General features: G+C 37.7%; 1 protein-coding gene and 1 non-coding gene across 2 annotated transcripts; one reads left to right on the top strand and one right to left on the bottom strand.

The window, feature by feature from the left end:
* The first annotated feature begins 7,757 nt into the window (after positions 1–7,757).
* On the top strand, positions 7,758–8,780 carry LOC148555555 (membrin-11-like). The gene is made up of 3 exons (XM_088489951.1): positions 7,758–7,790; positions 8,207–8,287; positions 8,631–8,780. The coding sequence occupies exons 1-3, from the start codon at positions 7,758–7,760 to the stop codon at positions 8,778–8,780; spliced, it is 264 nt and encodes an 87-aa protein (XP_088346077.1).
* Positions 8,781–16,954: 8,174 nt separating this feature from the next.
* LOC148555554 (small nucleolar RNA R71) lies at positions 16,955–17,062 on the bottom strand. The gene has a single exon (XR_015888016.1). It is a non-coding gene; the product is annotated as a small nucleolar RNA R71 (small nucleolar RNA).
* Between the last annotated feature and the right edge of the window lie 7,574 nt (positions 17,063–24,636).

Below are 24,636 nucleotides of genomic sequence, written 5' to 3'. Positions count from 1 at the left end.
TAACAATAATCAAGCAATTGGTATTTTTGGGTTTTGAGTATGAATAATAAAAGGCACTCTTGGCTAGGCGTGGGAATTGGACTCACTATCCTTGTCTAATAACCATATCTTGACAATTATGAGGAACCAAGCTCATTAAATCTACCTCTATGCTTGAAGTATGTACAATGTCTACTTCTAAGCTTGAAGTACGTTAAATGGCTTGGTCAATCTAAACTCATAAGCCCCAATCCAACTATTAATTGACTTAGTAGTGGATTTGTGTCAATGGGTATCAATTTTACCACTAGGGTTCTCAAATCACCAACTCAATTAGACTCAATGACTCAAGCTTACTCAATTCCCTTAGCCTAGGCCAAGAGTAAAGAAAACTACTCCATAATCAAATAAAATATTTCATCAAACACATGGGATGCATTACTAAAAGACATATTCAAATTGCAAATTAATTGAAAACTACAAGTACCCACTAACAATTATCAATGGAAAACAACTCAAACAACACTATTAATCTTAGAAATCATCAATGCACTAATAGGAATTCAAGATCTACAAGAGTCATAAAATGAGAAGAAGATGGGAAAATAACAAGAACATCTAAATCCAAACACAAGATCTAAACAAAATTATACTAGAGAATTCAAATTGAACAATTAAAAACTAGAATTAACAAAACCAATTCAAAATTTAACAAGGGAAGATCAAATCAAACTAGATCTAGAGAAGAGTAAGTATTTCTCTCTCTAGAACATGAGAAACAAAAGCTACCCAAAATTTGTGTAAAGTTTACAATGAATGATCCCCCCTCTCCCCCTAGAGTTCCTATGTCTTTTCCATGTAGAATCCAGCTGAATTTGGGCCTGGAGCTCCTTAGAAATCACCAGCCACGATTTCGTTACTGAGGTCACGTGCTGCGCGTCACGCGTACGCGTTACTTGAGTTTCGCGATCCATGCGTACGCATCAGGCATGCATACGCGTCGATGGGAATTTCGCTAATCCACGTGAATGCGTCACTTTCGTGCTTGTCCCTAGCTTCTTGCACCCACGCGTGCGCGTCGCAGCCAATTCTCCAAAGCTCAATTCTTCATGTTCCTTCCACTTGTGCATGCTTTCTTTCTCTCTTCTTGGCCATTATTGCCCTATAACTATGAAACACTCAACTAACATATCACGGTATCTAATGGCAATAGAAGAGGATCAAAATATGGCATTTTTAAGGCAAAAGAAGCCTGTTTTTCATCATGAAGCGAAATTAGGAAGAGAACACAAAACCATGAAATTTCTATGAATAAGTGTGGAAAATATTGACAAAATTCTACACAATATAAACCACAAAATTGGGGTTTATCAGGCCCCATTAGTGTGTTAACGCGAGTAGCAACGCCAGAATGGGTTTATAGGTAACGTTAGTGGCACCGTTAGTGCACTAACAGCATGTTAATGCCACTATGGAAGAAGACTTGTTGCGTTAGCAAGGCTGTTAACGTTAGTACCAATGCCAGTTCCAAGGGCACTCATGCAAGTATGAGAGCGTTAGTGAGTTGACGCCAGCATTAACTTCAGAAATAGCCACTCTTAACTTGCTTCAACTAAGGCCAAAAGCCCACATCCAAGTACTTGAGGACTGAGCTGAAGATTGTATATATAGGAAGAGTTTTGAACTTAGAAAAAAACACTGGGAGAAAGGGACCCTAATTGGGAAACTCTGAATCATTTTCTTTATGTACTTAGTTTTACTTTCATGTACTTTTCTTTTCTCTTTAAGTTTTCCAGAGCTATGACGAACTAAGCCCCACATCATTAGGTGGAGGAGCTCTATTGTAATCCAAATGAATGAATGAAATTCTTCTTCTTCTCAATCCGCTTATTGTGGCTAAGAGATAACTTCCGTGCTTAATAGATCTAATCACTACCAGAAGGGGGTTTAGATCATTTGAATTTCTATGTGAGCCTCGGAAGGGGAATCATAGAAATTAGTTTTAAGCTCTTTCTCTCACAACTCTCTTGATTAACAAACTCCTGGTTTGAGTTAAGATCTTGAGAACTTGTGTGGATTATAGATAAGAGAATTGAACTTAACCTCTTCTCATGAACAATTAGATCAAGAAATTGACAAATTGATTATATTTAGAGAAATTGGGTTGCCAAGGAATTAGGACTCAATTAATTACAATCTGCCATAGATTTACTTCATATGATTGAGAATGAAGTTGAGATCCGTTGATTCATGACGGATTATGATATCTCTAATCCCTAATGAATCTCACCATTGTTATTTTTCATTTTAATTGCTTTGAGTTTCTTGTTATCTTTGATTCCGAGCTCCCAAAACCCATTTACATTTCATGCAATTTACCTTTCATTGTCATTTACATTCTTGCTTTTACTTTCTTATCATTTAAGTTTTAGCTCTTTTAATTTCTTGCCAGTTAAGTTTCAGTTCTTTACTTTCTTGCCATTTAAGTTTCTGCCATTTACAATTCACAATTTACTTTCAGCACTTTAATTTCCAGCAATTTACATTCTGTTAATTCAATTTCACCAAAATAATCAACTATTTACTTGACTAGATAAATCACCTAACTAAAGTTGCTTAATCCATCAATCCATGTAGGATCGACCTCACTCAACAGTGAGTTATTTCTTGACGAATCGGTACACTTGTCGAAGGAATTTGTGTAGTGCAAATTTTTCCTCATCAAGTTTTTTGCGCTGTTGCTGGGGATTGATTTAGATTAACAATGATTAAGTGGGTGATATTCTAGATTAAACATTTTTCTTTGTTTTCTTTAAAGCACACTAACCATTTGACACTTTGTGTCAGCTAACTTTAACATCACTCTAGCAATAGAGTGATCATTTTGCTTTTGGTCTGTCTTTGTGTTGTGTATGCTAGGAGGGAGAATGGCAATATCAACCTCCTTTGATTCTGAGTCAGAGAGAACTTTTCTAAGATTGAGAAGAGAAGCTAGAGGGAAGAGAGTTGTTAGTGAAAGAAGACTCAGAAGAGGACTTGGATCAAGTCATGGAGGATGAGATGCATGAGGAAGGAGTGGCTAACAACAATACCCGACCTGCCAGGAAGGTGATGGCCTCCTATACCATCCCTAATCCTAGGAATTGTGGGAGCAGTATACTCACTACTAATGTACATGCCAACAATTTTGAGCTTAAACCGCAGCTCATCACTCTGGTTTAGAATAACTGTTAATATGGAGGAAGTGCTTCGGAGGACCCAAATCAACACTTACCTGTCTTCCTAAGGATATGTGACACTGTCAAAACTAATGGAGTGCACCCAGACATCTATAAGCTACTGCTATTTCCCTTCTCTTTAAGGGACAAAGTGACTCAATGGTTAGAAACCTTCCCAAAGGAAAGCATCACAAATTGGGATGACTTGGTTAATAAGTTCTTGTCCAAGTTCTACCCCCCTCAGAGAATTATCAGGCTCAAAACTGTGGTACAAACCTTCAAACAATTGGAGGGAGAATCTTTGTATGAGGCTTCGGAGAGGTGATGATGGCCTAAAGTGGGTTAGGAATTTTTTTCTCTCAAAATAGAATTAGCGTTGTAAGTATAGTCCCACCCCGACAATCGACCATCAATCAAAGTTTAGATTTTTCAAATACAAAACATAAACCGAGAGTCTTTCAACCTCAGGTCGTTCTCCCTAGGATACAATTGAAGTGTCACTTCCTCGGTTGTTAGGAGAAGAAAAGGGGTTTTTGAAATCAAAGAACTAAAGATTAAAAGAACTAAGAAATGAAAGAATTAAGGAATGATCAAAATTGCAATCAATGCTATTAACAAGGAAACAAGATCAAAACTAGTGAAAATGCTATAAATGCAAAAGGGCCTTGATTTGGGAATAAGAGAATCCAAGGAATCCTATCATCATCATAACCACAACTATGATAATTATAATGAGTCAATCTCGCCTAGTTAACCCCTAACATCGAGGGGTAAGTCAAGCAAGCATAATTGACCTTAATCCATAAGTCCTAGCTAACTTACCAAACTAGTTGATAAAAAGTTGGCGTCAATGGAAACAAGAGTCAACTAACTACCCAAGAATTACCACTAAATATCGGACATTATGAGTCTAGTATCTTAGGAACTCAAATCCCAAGCCAAGGTGTGAAAATCTACTCAAATTCTAAGATTTGCATTTTCACAAACACCTTGTGTGCATAAAAGTAAAAACATGGAATATTACAAAGGAAAATGGAAAACTATAACCAACTATCATAATAGCAACCAGAAACAAGAAATCAAACATGAAGGAAACATCAAGCAGTAAATTCATTGATCAAAACTTCAAGAAACACAAAATTGGAATTATGAACAAAATAACTTGAATCAAAGGAAATGAAAGTAAAAGTGCTATAATTAAAGATGAAATTGAGAGTACTTACATTTAAAGAAGCAAAATCAAAGATCAATGCTTGCTATAAAATGCTACAATGGAAATTGATAAACCCTAAGAGAGCATTCTACTCTACTCCTACTCCTATGGAAGCTTCCTAACTAATACTACCTAATAAAACCTAATCTAAAGTCCTAATAAAATCTCATGTCTTGATATGTGTTGATATCCCCTTCATATAGCACTTCAATTCAGCATTGGAGCTTCCAAAATTGGGCCAAAAGCCCTCAAAAATCGCGCAGCACGTGTTTCATCTTAATGAAACCACGTGCAGGGTCCTGTGCATACAGACAGATGTGTGCGTACACACACTTTGCTGAAAGTCCACCTGTGTATACGCACAGAGGGTTGTGCGCACGCACACATACAAATTCCTTCCTGTGCGTACACACGGGTACTTGTGCGCACGCACACTTGTCAATGTGTGCTTTTCCTTATTTTCTTCATGTGTTCTCCCTTGTACATGCTTTCTTCCACTTTTGCCTAGCCAATCTTGCCAAAATGACCTGAAATCACTCACAAAATATATCACGGCATCGAATGGCATGAAAGTGGAATCAAAATCACTTAATTTAAGCATAAAAATGCATGTTTTCACATTTAAGATCAATTTAGGGACAAAACACAAAAGTATGCTACTTTGGATGATTGGTCACATGATGGACATGGATCATAGGAAGGTACTTGGTAAGGAAAGGCTTGTGAGAATGGTTAAGGTTCATGTTGAGGATAGGATTTATAGGCATATGATACTACAATATTTTGGGTCTATGGCCACGGTTTTTTTGGTCACGGTAAAAAACCGTGACCATAGACCCTCTATGGTCACGGTTTTTAAGGTGTCAAAAAAAAAAGCTATGGTCACGGTTTTTTTTGGAAAGGGTGACCATAGAGTACCTATGGTCACGGTTTTTTAAAAAATGGTGGCTTAAAAGGGTCTATGGTCACGGTTTTGAGGGGTGACCTAAAGGGGTCTATGGTCACGGTTTTTTACAATGACCAAAAAGGGTCTATGGTCACGGTTTTTCAGAAAAGGGTGACTTAAAAGGGTCTATGGTCACGGTTTTGGGGGGTGGCCTAAAGGGGTCTATGGTCACGGTTTTTGGGGGTGGCCTAAAAGGGTCTATGGTCACGGTTTTGGGGGTGGCCTAAAGAGGTCTATGGTCACGGTTTTTTACAGTGACCAAAAAAGGGCTATGGTCACGGTTTTTCAAAAAAGGGTGACTTAAAAGGGTGTATGGTCACGGTTTTGGGGGTGACCTAAAGGGGTCTATGGTCACGGTTTTGGAGGTGGCCTAAAAGTGTCTATAGTCACGGTTTTGGGGGTGGCCTAAAGTGGTATATGGTCACAGTTTTGGGGGTGGCCTAAAAGGGTCTATGGTCACAGTTTTAAGGGTGACCTAAAGGGGTCTATGGTCACGGTTTTTTACAGTGACCAAAAAGGGGGGCTATGGTCACGGTTTTTCCAAAAAGGGTGACCTAAAAGTGTCTATGATCACGGTTTTGGGGGGTGACCTAAAAGGGTCTATGGTCACAGTTTTGGGGGTGACCTAAAGGTGTCTATGGTCACGGTTTTTTACAGTGACCAGAAAGGAGTTTATGGTCACGGTTTTGAGAAAGGGTGACCTAAAAGGGTCTATGATCACGGTTTTTTACAATAACCAAAAAGTGTCTATGGTCACGATTTTTCAAAAGGGTGACCTAAAAGGGTCTATGGTCACGGTTTTAGGGTTGACCTAAATGGTTTTATGGTAACAGTTTTAATCATTTGAGTTTAAATTAATTAAGATTTTCATGTATTTTTTATAATTTTAAATATTTTATCTTTTAAAAATTTTAATAATTAAAAACTAATAATAATTTTATATGATTTATTTTAAATATAAAAATATTAAATTTAATTTTATAAATAAAAAATTAAACTGAATACTATTAATTTTAAATTTAAAAAAGATTTAAAACTTAATAACATAAAAAATATTTAATAACTTAATAATGGAAGTGTTATATAAATAAATTTAAGAAATTTCTATTATGAATAAATTCTGGTTTATTTATTAAATTGAGTTCTTAAAGTTAGAGATTAATTTATTAGAAATGATTAAATGAATTTTTATAAATACTTTAGATTTAAGTCAATTAATATTTATGTACAACTTTTATTTTAATTAGTTATTTTATATAAATTAAAATTAAAGTTATAATAGAAAAATAATAAAAAATTATATAATTTAATTTAGGTAATTGATATTTTAAATTTAACCGTATTTTATAAAATATAATTAGTATATTTATTTTATAGTTTAAATTAAAAATAATTATTTAAACTTAATAATATTTTGATAAATGAAATTTTATCTATTCTAAAAATAATTCTTACAATATTATATTTAAATTCTAAATTATTATTCTATCACAAATATTTTCTAAAATTATTATATTGCTAGTATATATTTAACTCTAACTCTAAAATTCCTAAATAAAATCCTAATTCCCCAATCCCTAAATCAGAACACAACGCACACACACGTTCAGAAAAGGAAGAAAACGAGAAACAGGGGGAGCTCGAGGGGGAAGAAGAAGGGAAGGAGAGGGAGAAGAGCGTGCCGGCGTCGCGCCCAGCTCGTCGCCGCTCTCATCACGGGCCGTCGCTCGTTGTCGCTGTTGGGTTCTTCGTCAGCGCTTGAGGGTGAAAGACGCGCGTGAGAGAGGGAGGAGCCGCGCTGCTGCCGCTGTCCATCCCGCCTCGCCACCTCTTCTCAACTCTCTTCTCCGGTCATCCTCTTCTTCTCTTCTCAGGTAAATAATTAGTTATTATAATGAATTAATATTCTCATTAGGGAATAGAGATTTTGATAATGAGAACTTCTGATGTTGGGTAAAAGTGTTGATTTTGATTATTAGAACTTTTGATTAAGGATGTTGTTTTTAATTTTCAGAACTTGTGAATATTAGGGTCGTTGATTATTGTTCTGTATAGTATTTTTTCTGAGTTGTTACTTGTTTTTTTTACTTGTTCTGATTAGTAATTTAGGATTATTGAAACTTCAAATTATTACTTGTATTTGTTTTTGATTTGTTCTTAATTTAGTTGATATTTGCCAAAGATATTTGCCTCTTCGTTAAACAACACCATTATACTTTGTCATAAATCATTTTCTTGAACCAGAATTATTATTCTTCACCTTCATACTTGCCATCATTTGCAGGTTCTTTTTTCTTTCTCAATTTATGGATTTATTTCACAAAATTCACTTTACAAATTGCAATATCTCTGCAATTTGATTCCAAGGTTCCAGAAATAAAGAAAAAAATACATCGTTATTATGGCTTCTTACACCAAACCCGAGGATGATCAGGTTCATAATTTCCTCTTAAAAGTTCTTTGTTTTCTTCACTCATTTTCAGCGTTTTTCACTTTACCTACTCCCAATTTTGCTTATCTTCCATGCCTAAACACCGGCCACTTGAAATGTGGGCTTTCAATTAGTTTTATTATTTTTTAATTCACTCACACACCATTTCAAGACAACAGTTACACAATCTGAGGTGTGAAGCTTCACATAGGTTCTAGTGCTAACTTGAATAGGTCATGTTCTGCATAGTTATTAATTGCTTTGTTGTTTCTGTTATTTTGTGTCAAAGTGTGATACTTTACTGATTAATTCTCATTTTTGGGATGTTTCAACTATTGTTCTTAATATTTTCCTTTCATTATTTTCTTTCTTTTTCAAAATGTTAGTTTGTCTCTTGATACTTCATTTTAATTTGACAGGTTTTGGTAGAGCAGAAGTCGTCTACAAGGGTTATCATACTGAACAGGACAAGACAATTGAATGCCCTATCTTTTTATATGGTACAGTAATCCACTATGATGTTGCACAATGCATTATCATCTGAAATTAAACACTTATTTATAGGGCAATAACTTGCTGAAATGCTTTTTCTGAAAAATTGTTTTCACTCGAATGTTACTAGAAACACTTGAACCTTTGAGCTGAGCTTGTTTTTATATGTCAAAACTGTTGTTTACATAGCACTCTTTGAAGAAATAGTTCATTTTCTTGCAGATTTCATTTGTGACTAATAAGTTGGTTTTGAACAAGTGTAACTTCTATCTCTTCTTTGGTGAAAAGCTAAATTTAAAATGTTGCTTTAGATTTCGTTTCTAGTAATGCTAACACTAAATGATTCTGCAGAGTGCTCATAGGAAAGCATTGGATATGCTGAACACATTGGGGATGCCAAATTTTGTTTTGAGGCTAGTTGAGCGATGTGCTAAGCACAGTGGGGATGATATGGGTCTCATATATATATATATTTTGATGTGTTATGTATTTTACATGTAATGAATAAATTACACTGTATTTTTATATGTGTTGTTTGGACTAAAAACATATCCAGTTTATAATATAAATTTTATGCTTTAGATTTTTTGAGTTTTTCATTTTTAGATTTATTTTTTGATTATCATAAATTTGGGATGTGATTATGCTTTTAAAAAATAAATCTTATAAAAGAAAGTAAGCTATGGTCATGGTTTTTTAAATAGGGTGACCATAGATAAGCTATGGTCACGGTGAACCGTGACCATAGATAAGGCTATGGTCACAGTTTAAAGAGGGGTGACCATAGAGTTATGGTCACGGTGAAAACTGTGACCATAGATAAGGCTATGGTCACGGTTTTAAGGAGGGGTGACCATAGAGGCTATGGTCACGATGAAAACTGTGACCATAGATAAACTGTGACCATAGATAAGGCTATGGTCACGGTTTTAAGGAAGGGTGACCATAGAGGCTATGGTCATGGTAAAAACCGTGACCATAGATAAGGCTATGGTCACGGTTTTAAAGGGGCTGACCATAGAGGCTATAGTCACGGTGAAAACCGTGACCATAGATAAGGCTATGGTCATGGTTTTAAGGGGGGGTGACCATAGAGCTATGGTCACGGTAAAAACCGTGACCATAGATAAGGCTATGGTCACGGTTTTAAGGAGGGGTGACCATAGAGTCTATGGTCACAGTTTTAAGGGGGTGACCATAGAGGCTATGGTCACGGTTTTCACGCGTGACCATAGATTAACCTATGGTCACGGTAAAAAAACGTGGCCTAAAGTGTCAGATTTTAAAAATTGAAACCGTGACCATAGAAACCGTGACCATAGATAAAAAAACTGTGACCATAGACCTATGGCCACGAGAGAATAGGCCACGGTAAATAATCGTGACCATAGGTCCAAAACTGTGACCATAGATCTATGGTTACCCTTTTTACTAGCTATAGTCACGATTTTTTACCGTGACCATAGGCCTTTTTTTTTGTAGTGGATGGTGGCAATTGGATGTCACAAAGAGATTCACCATAGCCATTGACATGCATTAGGATGGAAATTATACCTGTAAGTATCTGGAGGTTGTTGCCAATAGGAGTGATCAATTCCTTGAGGCTCCTCCCATCTTTGTTGGTTCCATCCTTGAGACATGTGGTCATTGAGGTTCACATTTCCTACAACACAATTAGAACCAAACTTATAGCCAAAAGGGTAAGACTTCATAGTGGATACAAAAACAAACTAACTAAGTTCTAAAGCTATTAAAAACTAACAAAGAAGTAAAAAAAAAAACAAAATATTCACAATATCTACATATATACAATAACCAATAATAAGGCACGCAATTGCAAGATCCCCAGCAACGGCGCCATTTTGATGAATGGAATTTTGTGTGTTTAGAATTTTACAAATGAATTCTCGTCGAAGTATAGTCTCTAAACCAACAAGGAATCCTTTCATACAAAAATTTGTTTGTCACAAGTACAAACCCCTAATAATCCTAATAACCGAAGTATTTAAACCTCGAATCGTCTCTCAAAGGAATTGCAGGGTACTATTCTTGTTATTGGCCATGGACATATATATTTTGGGGTTTTGATTAGGAAATAAGAAAAGTAGATGATAAAGGAAATCAAATGACAAAAAGGTCTTGGCAAGGTTTGGTGGTCGAGAATCTCTATCCTTATCACTAACCACAATATGATAATTGTAAGGATCAATCCCATTAAATCATATTCTAACAAGTAGAAGAAAGTCAAGTGAGCTATATCAATCCAAGTCCATAGGTCCTAGCTATTCACTAATTGAATTAATGAGAGCTAGAGTCAATGGTTACCAACTATCAATCACTTGGACATTAGCAACTCAAGAATTCCTAAGTTACCTTCCCAAGTTAAGAACATAAAATTCTACTCTAACATCTTCTGAAGCATTTTGACAAACACTTGGAAGGTATGAAAGAAGAACATAGTAAATTGACAACAAGAATGAAATCTAACAACAATTATTGCAAGGAATTGACAACAACAATAAAAACGAACATTATTGACATGAATTACCTCAAATTGAATAGAAAGAAAATAGAAGAAATAAGAGTAGATCAACAACAAAGTATAGAAACAAAGTAGAAGGAATTACAACAAAAGAGTGGAAGAAGAACATGTAACAACAAAGAATTAAGAGGTAGAAGTAGATGAAAGCATGAATCAAACCTAGATCTAAGATTATTGACCTAAACCTAATCCTAATCCTAGAGAGAAGAGAGGGCTTCTCTCTCTAAAAACTCACTCTAAACTAATCTTTATCCTAATGTGTCTAAAATGGTGCCAAGATGTCAATTCCCTTCAATCCTTGGTCCTTTAAAGCACTTTGGCGCCAAAGTTGGTTGCAAACTAGGCCCCACAGCTTCTCAAAATTTGCTGGGCACATTTTCTATTTAAAAATCACGTGCAGCCACCGACGCGTACACGTACAGCACGCGTGCACGTACAGTGCGCGTGCGCGTGGATGATGCATCTCAAATATTTGGCTTTTTCATGTGTTCTCCACTCTGCATGCTTTCCTCTTCACTCCTTTGATCCATTCCTAGCCTTTTCTACCTGAAATCACTTAACAAGAAAATCAAGGCATCTAGTAGAATCAAAGGTGAATCAAAATAATCAAATTAGAGGTCTAAAAGCATGTTTTCACATTTAAGCACAATTTAAGGGAGAATCACAAAACCATGCTATTTCATTGAATAAATGTGAGAAAAGGTTAATAAAATGCTCTAAATTTAACATAAGATAAACCCTAAAAAGGAGTTTATCAGGAGGCGGTCGGACGGCGACGTGGTGGTCGCCGGCAGAACGGATGGGCTTGGGTGAGGGAACGAGCAGCAGCAGCAAGGAGAAGAGAGAGGAAGACTGCTGGCTGAACAGGGCATCCTTTCTCATTAATGCCCAGAATGCGACCTGTGCATACGCACAGGGAATTGTGCGTACGCACACTAGCAAAAATTTGGGGCCATTCAAATGCACAAGACGTGCGAGCGCTGCTGGCAGAGAGGGTCTCAAGACGTGTGCGTGCGCACAGGGCTGTGCGTACACACATAACTTTTTCTTTTTTTTTTATTTCAAGAAAGCATAATGACCATGTGTGCGCACGCACAGGTGCTTGTGCGAACGCACAGAATGAAAATGTAGTGGGGGTGCGCGTGCATAGAGGGTGCGAGCGCTACAGGCAGAGCGTGTTACAACGGGTGTGCGTACGCACAGGTGGGGAGAAACAGGGGAAGTGTGCATACGCACAACGCTATGCACATGCATAGAACTCTGTTTCTGCATCATTTTTAAAGCCTCTAAGGCACCAACCATGATATCAATTAAGGGATTTCAATCCCAAAACATATCATTCATTAAAAACACATGATCAAACATAAAATATAACTTATTTAAACCTAGAATGCAATCAAACTAAGCTAATTAAAGAGACACAATTTAATAACCAAAAGCTAAAAGAGAGAAGAGATGTAAGGTTGTTACCATGGTGGGGTGTCTCCCACCTAACACTTTGGTTTTAAGTTTTCAAGTTGGACTTTGGTTGGAGCTCACATCAAGAAGGCTTGTGCTTCCATCCATCCTTGAGTTGCCAACCATGCTTGCTCTTCAAAAATCCTCCGGGATCCCAAACAAAGTACATTAAGTTCTCAAGAAACCTCAAGCAAGAAATTGGAATCCAAAATTGTTGGTTGTAGAGTTGTATGCCCGAATCCCACACTATGGTTTCTTATCATCCTCTTGTTGACTTTCACTTGTGTCCTTGGATGAACAACCTCTCCAAGCACCATTGAAGCACCCACTTGAATCTTGTGATCCTCCCAATTGGTCCTTGCACCCTTTATGCATTGAATTCCTTTGACAACCAAAATCCACTCCTTCACCATTTAACACTCCAAGAAGCGCCTTAAGTTGGTGATCCATTTCCAAGAGAGCATATTGGTATGGGCCTATAAAGCTCATGGAAGATATTGTTACCCACTCAAATTGTCCTTGGGTTGGAGTCACTCTTATAAACTCTTGCTTGTATGCCTCTACTTCTTGGTTGATGATGAGCGGATAATTTATACGCTTTTTGGCATTATTTTTAGTATGTTTTTAGTAGAATCTAGTTACTTTTAGGGATGTTTTCATTAGTTTTTATGTTAAATTCACATTTCTGGACTTTACTATGAGTTTGTGTGTTTTTCTGTGATTTCAGGTATTTTCTGGCTGAAATTGAGGGACTTGAGCAAAAATCAGATTCAGAGGTTGAAGAAGGACTGCTGATGCTGTTGGATTCTGACCTCCCTGCACTCAAAGTAGATTTTCTGGCGCTACAAAACTCAAAATGGCGCGCTTCCAATTGCGTTGGAAAGTAGACATCTAGGGCTTTCCAGCAATGTATAATAGTCCATACTTTGAACGAGTTTAGATGACGTAAAAGGGCGTTGAACGCCAGTTCTACGCTGCTGTCTAGAGTTAAACGCCAGAAACAAGTCACAAACCAGAGTTGAACGCCAGAAATATGTTACAACCTGGCGTTCAACTCCAGAAAGAGCCTCTGCACGCGTAACATTCAAGCTCAGCCCAAGCACACACCAAGTGGGCCCCGGAAGTGGATTTATGCATCAACTACTTACTTCTGTAAACCCTAGTAACTAGTTTAGTATAAATAGGACTTTTTACTTTTGTATTTGACATCCTGGATTGTATTTCTGATCCTGTGATCACGTTTTGGGGGCTGGCCTCTCGACCATGCCTGGACCTTTCACTTATGTATTTTTAACGGTAGAGTTTCTACACTCCATAGATTAAGGTGTGGAGCTCTGCTGTTCCTCAAAGATTAATGCAAAGTACTACTGTTTTCTATTCAATTCAACTTATTCCACTTCTAAGATATTCATTCGCACTTCAACCTGAATGTGATGAACGTGACAATTATCATCATTTCCCATGAACACGTGCCTGACAACCACTTCCGTTCTACCTTCGATTGAATGATTATCTCTTAGATCTCTTAATCAGAATCTTCGTGGTGTAAGCTAGATTGATGGCGGCATTCATGAGAATCCAGAGAGTCTAAACCTTGTCTATGGTATTCCGAGTAGGATTCTGAGATTGAATGGCTGTGACGAGCTTCAAACTCGCGAGTGCTGGGCGTTGTGACAGACGCAAAAGGAGGGTGAATCCTATTCCAGCATGATCGAGAACCTCAGATGATTAGCCGTGCTGTGACAGAGCATTTGGACCATTTTCACAAGAGGAGGGGATGTAACCATTGACAACGGTGATGCCCTTGCATAAAGCCAGCCATGGAAAGGAGTAAGACTGATTAGATGAAGACAGCGGGAAAGCAGAGATCCAGAGGAACAAAAGCATCTCTACACGCTTATCTGAAATTCTCACCAATGAATTACATAAGTATTTCTATCCCTATTTTCTGTTTAATTAGTATTATTTTTGAAAACTCCATATTCAATTATTATCCGCCTGACTGAGATTTACAAGGTGACCATAGCTTGCTTCATACCATCAATCGCCGTGGGATCGACCCTTACTCACGTAAGGTTTATTACTTGGACGACCCAGTGCACTTGCTGGTTAGTTGTATCGAAGTTGTGACAAATTATGAATTGAGATTAGAGCACCAAGTTTTTGGAGCCACTACCAGAAATCACAATTTCGTGCACCAAGTTTTTGGCGCCGTTGCAGGGGATTGTTCGAATTTTCGGCAAGCTTTTGGTCCGGTAACATCAGTGCCAAATTTTGATCCGGCAACAACACCAAGTTTTTGGCGCCGTTGCCGGGGATTGTTCGAGTTTGGACAACTGATGGTTCATCCTGTTGCTCAGATTAGGTAATTTTCTTCTTATTTTGTTTTCAAAAAGTTTTCAAAAATCTTTCAAAAATTTTTCTTTTGTTTTCGAAAAAAAATAAAAATATTTTCAAAAATATATTTTTCTTCAGAATTTTTAAGAATGAATTCTAGAGTTTCATGAAGCATGTTGAAGCATGCTGGCTATAAAACCATGTCTAAATTCTTTTGGACAGAAGTTTTGGCTTAAAATTGAATGAATTACACTCATATTTTTACTAAAGCTTGGCTGGCTATTAATCCATGCCTGACCCTTTGATTGGAGCTTTAGACTAAAGAGCATAAGATTCTTGGAATTCATATTAAAAATTTTGGAATCCTTATTTTTCTTTTTTCAAAATGATTGTCGAAAAAATTAAAAGAAAATACAAAAAAATCATAAAATCATAAAAATAAAAAATATTTCATGTTTCTTGTTTGAGTCTTGAGTCAAGTTGAAAGTTTGGTGTCAATTGCATATTCATCTTGCATTTTTCGAAAATTCATGCATTCATAGTGTTCTTCATGATCTTCAAGTTGTTCTTGGTAAGTCTTCTTGTTTGATCTTGATATTGTCTTGTTTTGCATCTTTTCTTGTTTTACATGTGCATTCTTGCATCCATAGAGTCTAAACATGAAAGATTTCTAAGTTTGGTGTCTTGCATATTTTCTTTGCATATAAAAATTTTCAAAAATAAGTCTTGATGGTCATCATGACATTCAAAGTGTTCTTGGTGTTCATCTTGACATTCATAGCATTCTTGCATGCATTCATTGTTTTGATCTAAAATTTCCATGCATTGAGCATTTTTAGTGTTTTTCTCTCTCTTCATTAAAAATTCAAAAATAAAAAAAAATATCTTTCCCTTTTTCTCTCATAAAATTCGAAAATTTGAGTTAACTTTTTCAAAAATTTTTAAAATCTAGTTGTTTTCTATGAGTCAAATCAAATTTTCAAATTTCTTAGTTATTTTCGAAAATTTTAAAAATATTTTTTTAAAAATCTTTTTCTTCATTTTATATCATAATTTTCGAAAATAACATCATCAATTAATGTTTTGATTCAAAAATTTCAAGTTTGTTACTTGCTTGTTAAGAAAGATTCAAACTTTGAGTTCTAGAATCATATCTTGTGATTTCTTGTGAATCAAGTCATTAATTGTGATTTTAAAAATCAAATCTTTCTCAAAACTAATTTCAATCATATCTTTTCAAAAATATCTTCTTATCTTATCTTTTTCAAAATTTGATTTTAAAATATCTTTTCTAACTTCTCATCTTATCTTTTTAAAAATTGATTTTCAAAATTTGTTTCAACCAACTAACTAACTTTTTGTTTGTTTCTTATCTTTTTCAAAACTACCTAACTAACTCTCTCTCTCTCTAATTTTCGAAAATATCTTCCCTCTTTTTCAAAATTTCTTTTTTAATTAACTAATTATTTTAATTTTTTATTTTAATTTTAGAAAATTACTAACCTTTTTCAAAAACTATTTTCGAAAATCACTAACTCTTTTTCAAAAATTATTTTCGAAAATTCTCCTTCTCTCTCATCTCCTTCTATTTATTTATTCATCTACTAACACTTCATCTCACCCAAATTCAAACCCCCTCTTCCATCTGTGTTCGAATTTCTTCTTCTTCCTTTCTTCCACTCACACAGGGACTTCTATACTGTGGTATAAAGGATCCCTATTATTATTATTATTATTATTATTATTATTATTATTATTATTATTATTATTATTATTATTATTTCTGTGCCCTCTTCTTTGTCATATGAGCAGGAGCAAGGACAAGAATATTCTTGTTGAAGCAGATCCAGAACCTGAAACGACTCTGAAGAGGAAACTAAGAGAAGCTAAATTACAACAATCTAGAGAGAACCTTTCAGAAATTTTCGAACAGGAAGAGGAGATGGAAGCCAAAAATAATAATAATGCAAGGAGAATGCTTGGTGACTTTACTGCACCTAATTCCAATTTACATGGAAGAAGCATCTCCATTCCTGCCATTGGAGCAAACAACTTTGAGCTGAAACCTCAGCTAGTTTCTCTGATGCAGCAGAACTGCAAGTTTCATGGACTTCCATCTGAAGATCCTTTTCAGTTTTTAACTGAATTCTTGTAGATATGTGATACTGTTAAGACTAATGGAGTAGATCCTGAAGTCTACAGGCTAATGCTTTTCCCTTTTGCTGTAAGAGACAGAGCTAGAGTGTGGTTGAATTCTCAACCCAGAGATAGCCTGAACTCTTGGGACAAGCTGGTCACGGCTTTCTTAGCCAAGTTCTTTCCTCCTCAAAAGCTGAGCAAGCTTAGAGTGGATGTTCAAACCTTCAGACAGAAAGAAGGTGAATCCCTCTATGAAGCTTGGGAAAGATACAAGCAGCTGACCAAAAAGTGTCCTTCTGACATGCTTTCAGAATGGACCATCCTGGATATATTCTATGATGGTTTATCTGAGCTATCAAAGATGTCATTGGATACTTCTGTAGGTGGATCCATTCACCTAAAGAAAACGCCTGCAGAATCTCAAGAACTCATTGACATGGTTGCTAATAACCAGTTCATGTACACTTCTGAGAGGAATCCTGTGAATAATGGGACGCCTATGAAGAAGGGAGTTCTTGAAATTAATACTCTAAATGCCATATTGGCTCAGAATAAAATATTGACTCAGCAAGTCAATATGATTTCTCAGAGTCTGAATGGAATGCAAGTTGCATCCAACAGTACTCAAGAGGCATCTTCTGAAGAAGAAGCCTATGATCCTGAGAACCCTGCAATAGCAGAGGTAAATTACTTAGGTGAACCTTATGGAAACACCTATAACTCATCATGGAGAAATCATCCAAATTTCTCATGGAAGGATCAACAAAAGCCTTAACAAGGCTTTAATAATGTTGGAAGAAACAGGTTTAGCAATAGCAAGCCTTTTCCATCATCCACTCAGCAACAGACAGAGAACTCTGAACAAAATACCTCTAATTTAGCAAACTTAGTCTCTGATCTATCTAAGGCCACTGTAAGTTTCATGAATGAAACAAGGTCATCCATTAGAAATTTGGAGGCACAAGTGGGCCAGCTGAGTAAAAGGATAACTGAAATCCCTCCTAGTACTCTCCCAAGCAATACAGAAGAGAATCCAAAAGGAGAGTGCAAGGCCATTGAATTAATTACCATGGCCGAACCTGTGAAGGAAGGAGAGGACATGAATCCCAAGGAGGAAGACCTCCTGGGATGTCCAGTGATCAATAAGGAGCTTCCCTTTGAGGAACCAAAGGAATCTGAGACTCATCTAGAGACCATAGAGATTCCATTAAACCTCCTTATGCCATTCATGAGCTCTGATGAGTATTCCTCTTCTGAAGAGAATGAGGATGTTACTGAAGAGCAAACTGCCAAGTTCCTTGGTGCAATCATGAAGCTGAATGCCAAATTATTTGGTATTGAAACCTGGGAAGATGAACCTCCCTTGTTCACCAATGAACTAATTGATCTGGATCAACTGACATTACCTCAGAAGAAACAGGATCCTGGAAAGTTCTTAATACCTTGTACCATAGGCACCATGATCTTTAAGGCTCTGTGTGACCTTGGTTCAGGAATAAACCTCATGCCCCTCTCTGTAATAGAGAAACTGGGAATCTTTGGGGTGCAAGCCACTAAAATCTCACTAGAGATGGCAGACAATTCAAGAAAACAGGCTTATGGACAAGTAGAGGACGTGTTAGTAAAGGTTGAAGGCCTTTACATCCCTGCTGATTTAATAGTCCTAGATACTGGGAAGTATGAGGATGAATTCATCATCCTTGGAAGACCCTTCCTAGCCACAGCAAGAGCTGTGATTGATGTGGACAGAGGAGAATTGATCCTTCAAATAAATGAGGACAACCTTGTGTTTACAACTCAAGGATCTCTCTCTGCATCCATGGAGAGGAAGCATAAAAAGCTTCTCTCAAAGCAGAGTCAAACAAAGCCCCCACAGTTAAACTCTAAGTTTGGTGTTGGGAGGCCACAACCAAACTCTAAGTTTGGTGTCAAACCCCCATATCCAAACTCTAAGTTTGGTGTTGGGAGGTCTCAACAAAGCTCTGTATATCTGTGAGGCTCCATGAGAGCCCACTGTCAAGCTATTGACATTAAAGAAGCGCTTGTTGGGAGGCAACCCAATTTTTATTTATTTATATTTTTATTAGTTATATGTCTTTATAGGTACATGATCATGTGGAGTCACAAAATAAATCAAAAATTTGAGAACGGAATAAAAAACAACAGAAGAAAAATCACACCCTGGAGGAAGACCTTACTGGCGTTTAAACGCCAGTAAGAAGCATGTTTTGGGCGTTCAACGCCAGAACAGAGCATGGTTCTGGCGCTGAACGCCAGAAATGGGCAGCATATGGGCGTTTGAATGCCAGAAATGCACCCTGGAGAAGAGCTGGCGCTGAACGCCCAAAACAAGCATGGTTCTGGCGTTCAACGCCAGAAATAGGCTACAAATGGGCGTTAAACGCCCAGAATAAGCACCAATCTGGCGCTGAACGCCCAGAGTTGTGTGCAAGGGCATTTTGCATGCCCAATTTGGTGCAAGGTTGTAAATCCTTGAACACCTCAGGATCTGTGGACCCCACAGGATCCCCACCTACCTCCACTCATTTCTTCTCACCCCTCTTTCACACAATCCCATAAACACTCTTCCCCAAAACCCTTCACCAATCACCTCAATCTCTCTTCCCCATCACCTCTTCACCACTCACATCCATCCACTCTTCCCCATAAACCTACCTCATAAACTCCACCTACCTTCAAAATTCAAAATCAATTTGCCACCCAAACCCACCCTAAATGGCCGAACTTACCCCCCTCCCTTCCCTATATATACCCCTCCATTCTTCCTCATTTTCTCACAACACAACCCTCCTTTCTCTTCTTGGCCGAAACACACCTCCCCCCTCCTCTCCATATTTTCTTCTTCTTCTTCATCTATTCTTTCTTCTCTTGCTCGAGGGCGAGCAAAATTCTAAGTTTGGTGTGGTAAAAGCATAAGCTTTTTGTTTTTCCATTACCATTGATGGCACCTAAGACCGGAGAATCCTCTAGAAAAGGGAAAGGGAAGACAAAAGCTTCCACCTCCGAGTCATGGGAGATGGAAAGATTCATCTCCAAAGCCCATCAAGACCACTTCTATGATGTTGTGGCCAAGAAGAAGGTGATCCCCGAGGTCCCTTTCAAACTCAATAAAAATGAGTATCCGGAGATCCGACATGAAATCCAAAGAAGAGGTTGGGAAGTTCTAACAAACCCCATCCAACAAGTCGGCATCCTAATGGTTCAAGAGTTCTATGCCAATGCATGGATCACTAGGAACCATGATCAAAGTAAGAACCCGAATCCAAAGAATTATGTTACAATGGTTCGGGGGAAATACTTAGATTTTAGTCCGGAAAATTTGAGGTTGGCATTTAACTTGCCTATGATGCAAGGAGATGAGCGCCCCTACACTAGAAGAGTCAACTTTAATCAAAGGTTGGACCAAGTCCTCATGGACATATGTGTAGAAGGAGCTCAATGGAAGATTGACTCCAAAGGCAAGCCAGTTCAACTAAGAAGACTGGACCTCAAGCCTGTGGCTAGAGGATGGTTGGAGTTCATCCAACGCTCCATCATCCCCACTAGCAACCGATCTGAAGTTACTATGGATCGGGCCATCATGATCCATAGCATCATGATTGGAGAGGAAGTAGAAGTTCATGAAGTCATCTCCCTTGAACTCTACAAAATAGTCGAAAAGCCCTCCCCTGGGGCAAGGCTAGCTTTTCTTCATCTTATTTGCCATCTATGTTACTCAGCTGGAGCTTTCATAGAAGGAGACATTCACATTGAGGAAGAGAAGCCCATCACTAAGAAAAAGATGGAGCAAGCAAGAGAGCCCATTCATGGAGCTCAAGAGGCACAGAAAGCTCATCACCATGAGATCCCGGAGATGCCTCAAATGCATTTTCCTCCACAAAACAATTGGGAGCAAATCAACACCTCCCTAGGAGAATTAAGTTCCAACATGGGACAACTAAGGGTGGAACATCAAGAGCACTCCATCATCCTTCATGAAATTAGAGAAGATCAAAAAGAAATGAGGGAGGAGCAACAAAGACAAGGAAGAGACATAGAAGAGCTCAAGGACATCATTGGTTCCTCAAGAAGAAAACGCCACCATCACTAAGGTGGACTCATTCCTTGTTCTCACTTTCTGTTTTTCGTTTTCTATGTTAAGTGCTTATCTATGTTTGTGTCTTCATCACATGATCATTAGTAGTTAGTAACTATGTCTTAAAGTTATGAATATCCTATGAATCTATCACCTCTCTTAAATTAAAACTGTTTTAATTCAAAAGAACAAGAAGTACATGAGTTTCGAATTTATCCTTGAACTTAGTTTAATTATATTGATGTGGTGACAATGCTTCTTGTTTTCTGAATGAATGATTGAACAGTGCATATGTCTTTTGAAGTTGTTGTTTAAGAATGTTAAATATGTTGGCTCTTGAAAGAATGATGACTAGGAGACATGTTATTTGATAATCTGAAAAATAAAAAAAAAATGATTCTTGAAGCAAGAAAAAGCAGCAAAGAACAAAGCTTGCAGAAAAAAAAATAGGCAAAAAAAAAAATATAGAAAGAAAAAGAAAAAGCAAGCAGAAAAAGCCAAAAGCTCTTAAAACCAAGAGGCAAGAGCAAAAAGCCAATAACCCTTAAAACCAAAAGGCAACGGCAAATAAAAAGAATCCCAAGGCTTTGAGCATCAGTGGATAGGAGGGCCTAAAGGAATAAAATCCTGGTCTAAGCGGCTAAACCAAGCTGTCCCCAACCATGTGCTTGTGGCATGAAGGTGCCAAGTGAAAATTTGAGATTGAGCGGTTAAAGTCAAGGTCCAAAGCAAAAAAAAGAGTGTGCTTAAGAACCCTGGACACCTCTAATTGGGGACTTTAGCAAAGCTGAGTCACAATCTGAAAAGGTTCACCCAATTATGTGTCTGTGGCATTTATGTATCCGGTGGTAATACTGGAACACAAAGTGCTTAGGGCCACGGCCAAGACTCATAAAACAGCTGTGTTCAAGAATCATCATACTGAACTAGGAGAATCAATAACACTATCTGAACTCTGAGTTCCTATAGATGCCAATCATTCTGAACTTCAATGGATGAAGTGAGATGCCAAAACTATTCCAGAGGCAAAAAGCTACAAGTCCCGCTCATCTGATTTGAGCTATGTTTCATTGATAGTTTGGAATTTATAGTATATTCTCTTTTTTTCATCCTATTTGCTTTTCAGTTGCTTGGGGACAAGCAACAATTTAAGTTTGGTGTTGTGATGAGCGGATAATTTATACGCTTTTCGGCATTGTTTTTAGTATATTTTTAGTAGAATCTAGTTACTTTTAGGGATGTTTTCATTAGTTTTTATGTTAAATTCACATTTCTGGACTTTACTATGAGTTTGTGTGTTTTTCTGTGATTTCAGGTATTTTCTGGCTGAAATTGAGGGACTTGAGCAAAAATCAGATTCAGAGGCTGAAGAAGGACTGCTGATGCTGTTGGATTCTGACCTCCCTGCACTCAAAGTGAATTTTCTGGAGCTACAAAACTCAAAATGGCGCGTTTCTAATTGCGTTGGAAATTAGACATCCAGGGCTTTCCAGCAATGTATAATAGTCTATACTTTGAACGAGTTTAGATGACGTAAAAGGGCGTTGAACGCCAGTTCTACGCTGCTGTCTAGAGTTAAACGCCAGAAACAAGTCACAAACCAGAGTTGAACGCCAGAAATATGTTACAACCTGGCGTTCAACTCCAGAAAGAGCCTCTGCACGCGTAACATTCAAGCTCAGCCCAAGCACACACCAAGTGGGCCCCGGAAGTGGATTTATGCATCAACTACTTACTTCTGTAAACCCTAGTAACTAGTTTAGTATAAATAGGACTTTTTACTTTTGTATTTGACATCCTGGATTGTATTTCTGATCCTGTGATCACGTTTTGGGGGCTGGCCTCTCGACCATGCCTGGACCTTTCACTTATGTATTTTTAACGGTAGAGTTTCTACACTCCATAGATTAAGGTGTGGAGCTCTGCTGTTCCTCAAAGATTAATGCAAAGTACTACTGTTTTCTATTCAATTCAACTTATTCCGCTTCTAAGATATTCATTCGCACTTCAACCTGAATGTGATGAACGTGACAATTATCATCATTTCCCATGAACGTGTGCCTGACAACCACTTCCGTTCTACCTTCGATTGAATGATTATCTCTTAGATCTCTTAATCAGAATCTTCGTGGTGTAAGCTAGATTGATGGCGTCATTCATGAGAATCCGAAAAGTCTAAACCTTGTCTGTGGTATTCCGAGTAGGATTCTGGGATTGAATGGCTGTGACGAGCTTCAAACTCGCGAGTGCTGGGCGTAGTGACAGACGCAAAAGGAGGGTGAATCCTATTCCAGCATGATCGAGAACCTCAGATGATTAGCCGTGCTGTGACAGAGCATTTGAACCATTTTCACAAGAGGAGGGGATGTAACCATTGACAACGGTGATGCCCTTGCATAAAGCCAGCCATGGAAAGGAGTAAGACTGATTGGATGAAGACAGCGGAAAAGCAGAGATCCAGAGGAACAAAAGCATCTCTACACGCTTATCTGAAATTCTCACCAATGAATTACATAAGTATTTCTATCCCTATTTTCTGTTTAATTAGTATTATTTTCGAAAACTCCATAATCAATTATTATCTGCTTGACTGAGATTTACTAGGTGACCATAGCTTGCTTCATACCAATAATCGCCGTGGGATCGACCCTTACTCACGTAAGGTTTATTACTTGGACGACCCAGTGCACTTGCTGGTTAGTTGTATCGAAGTTGTGACAAATTATGAATTGAGATTAGAGCACCAAGTTTTTGGAGCCATTACCAAAGATCACAATTTTGTGCACCAGTTGACTACCTCTTCCTCACCACTCTTCTCTAGTGCTCCCCTATCTCTCTCAAACTCAAAAGTGGAAGGCTCCTCAAGATCATTGAAGAGGTTGACTAAGGCGGACAAAAAATCGTTGATGATGGAATCCACTTCTTGATCAAACTCCCTCAAGTCTCCATTCACCCCTTCTGGTTCATAAGTTCTACCTTCTTCTTCTTCTTGCAATTCTTGTCCTAACTCTTCTTCCTTTCCTTGAGGCTCCATGTTCTCCTCCTTTTTACACTCCTTACTTCATCCTCTACTTTCTTCAAGGGGGATGTCTTGAGTGGTTGAGCGTAGTGGGGCCAAACGGTTGACCGCTTCGGCTATGGTAGCAATGAACTCCCCTTGCTTCTTTCAAAACCCTTCTTGCTCTTCGAAGAATGCTTGAAGGTCTTGTTGTTCTTGGGACAAAGGTTGGAAAACTTCACAATTTGATGGAAAAGAAGGTTCATAGGTTGGGAGAAAGGTTGTAAAGTTGGAAGGTGTATTATGTGGGTGAGGGTTTGGTATATAAGGGGGTGATGGTTCATATGGTTGGTAGTAAGGTGTATAGACATTGGGATTCCATAGAGGTGGATAGTATGGTACATGAAAGTTTGGTGGTTGGGGGTCATGTAGGGGGTATCTTCCATATCTTTGGGGTTGATATTTACAAAAGGGAAAGTTTGGCTCGTTGTAGTATGAGGGAGGTGTTTGTCATGAGTGTTGCTCATACGTACTTGATTCCTCCCTAAATTGATTCTCTCATTCCATGAAGCAATCCCAACTTGAATTCATAATACCTTACAAAATACTCACAACCAAGCTCCAAGCAACAAGGGTGATTGATGCGTGGAAAACTTGTCTCTCAACAAATCTCCCTTCGGCAAGTGTACCGAAGTTGTCGTCAAGTAAAAACTCACAATAGAGTGAGGTCGAATCCCACACGGATTGATTGATCAAGCAACTTTAATTAGAAGAATGTTCTAGTTGA

Source organism: Arachis ipaensis, chromosome B6 (assembly GCF_059453495.1).
Source record: "Arachis ipaensis isolate K30076 ecotype BB chromosome B6, ASM5945349v1, whole genome shotgun sequence".
Classification (NCBI taxonomy): Eukaryota; Viridiplantae; Streptophyta; class Magnoliopsida; order Fabales; family Fabaceae; genus Arachis; species Arachis ipaensis.
This window is presented reverse-complemented; position numbering and strand designations above follow the sequence as displayed.

Excerpts from the sequence above, each read along its gene's own strand:
- LOC148555555 (XM_088489951.1), top strand. The coding sequence starts at position 7,758 with ATGGCTTCTTACACCAAACCCGAGGATGATCAG. Across the intron at positions 7,791-8,206 it reads CCAAACCCGAGGATGATCAG|GTTTTGGTAGAGCAGAAGTC; the intron begins GTTCATAATTTC and ends TTAATTTGACAG. Across the intron at positions 8,288-8,630 it reads ATGCCCTATCTTTTTATATG|AGTGCTCATAGGAAAGCATT; the intron begins GTACAGTAATCC and ends ATGATTCTGCAG.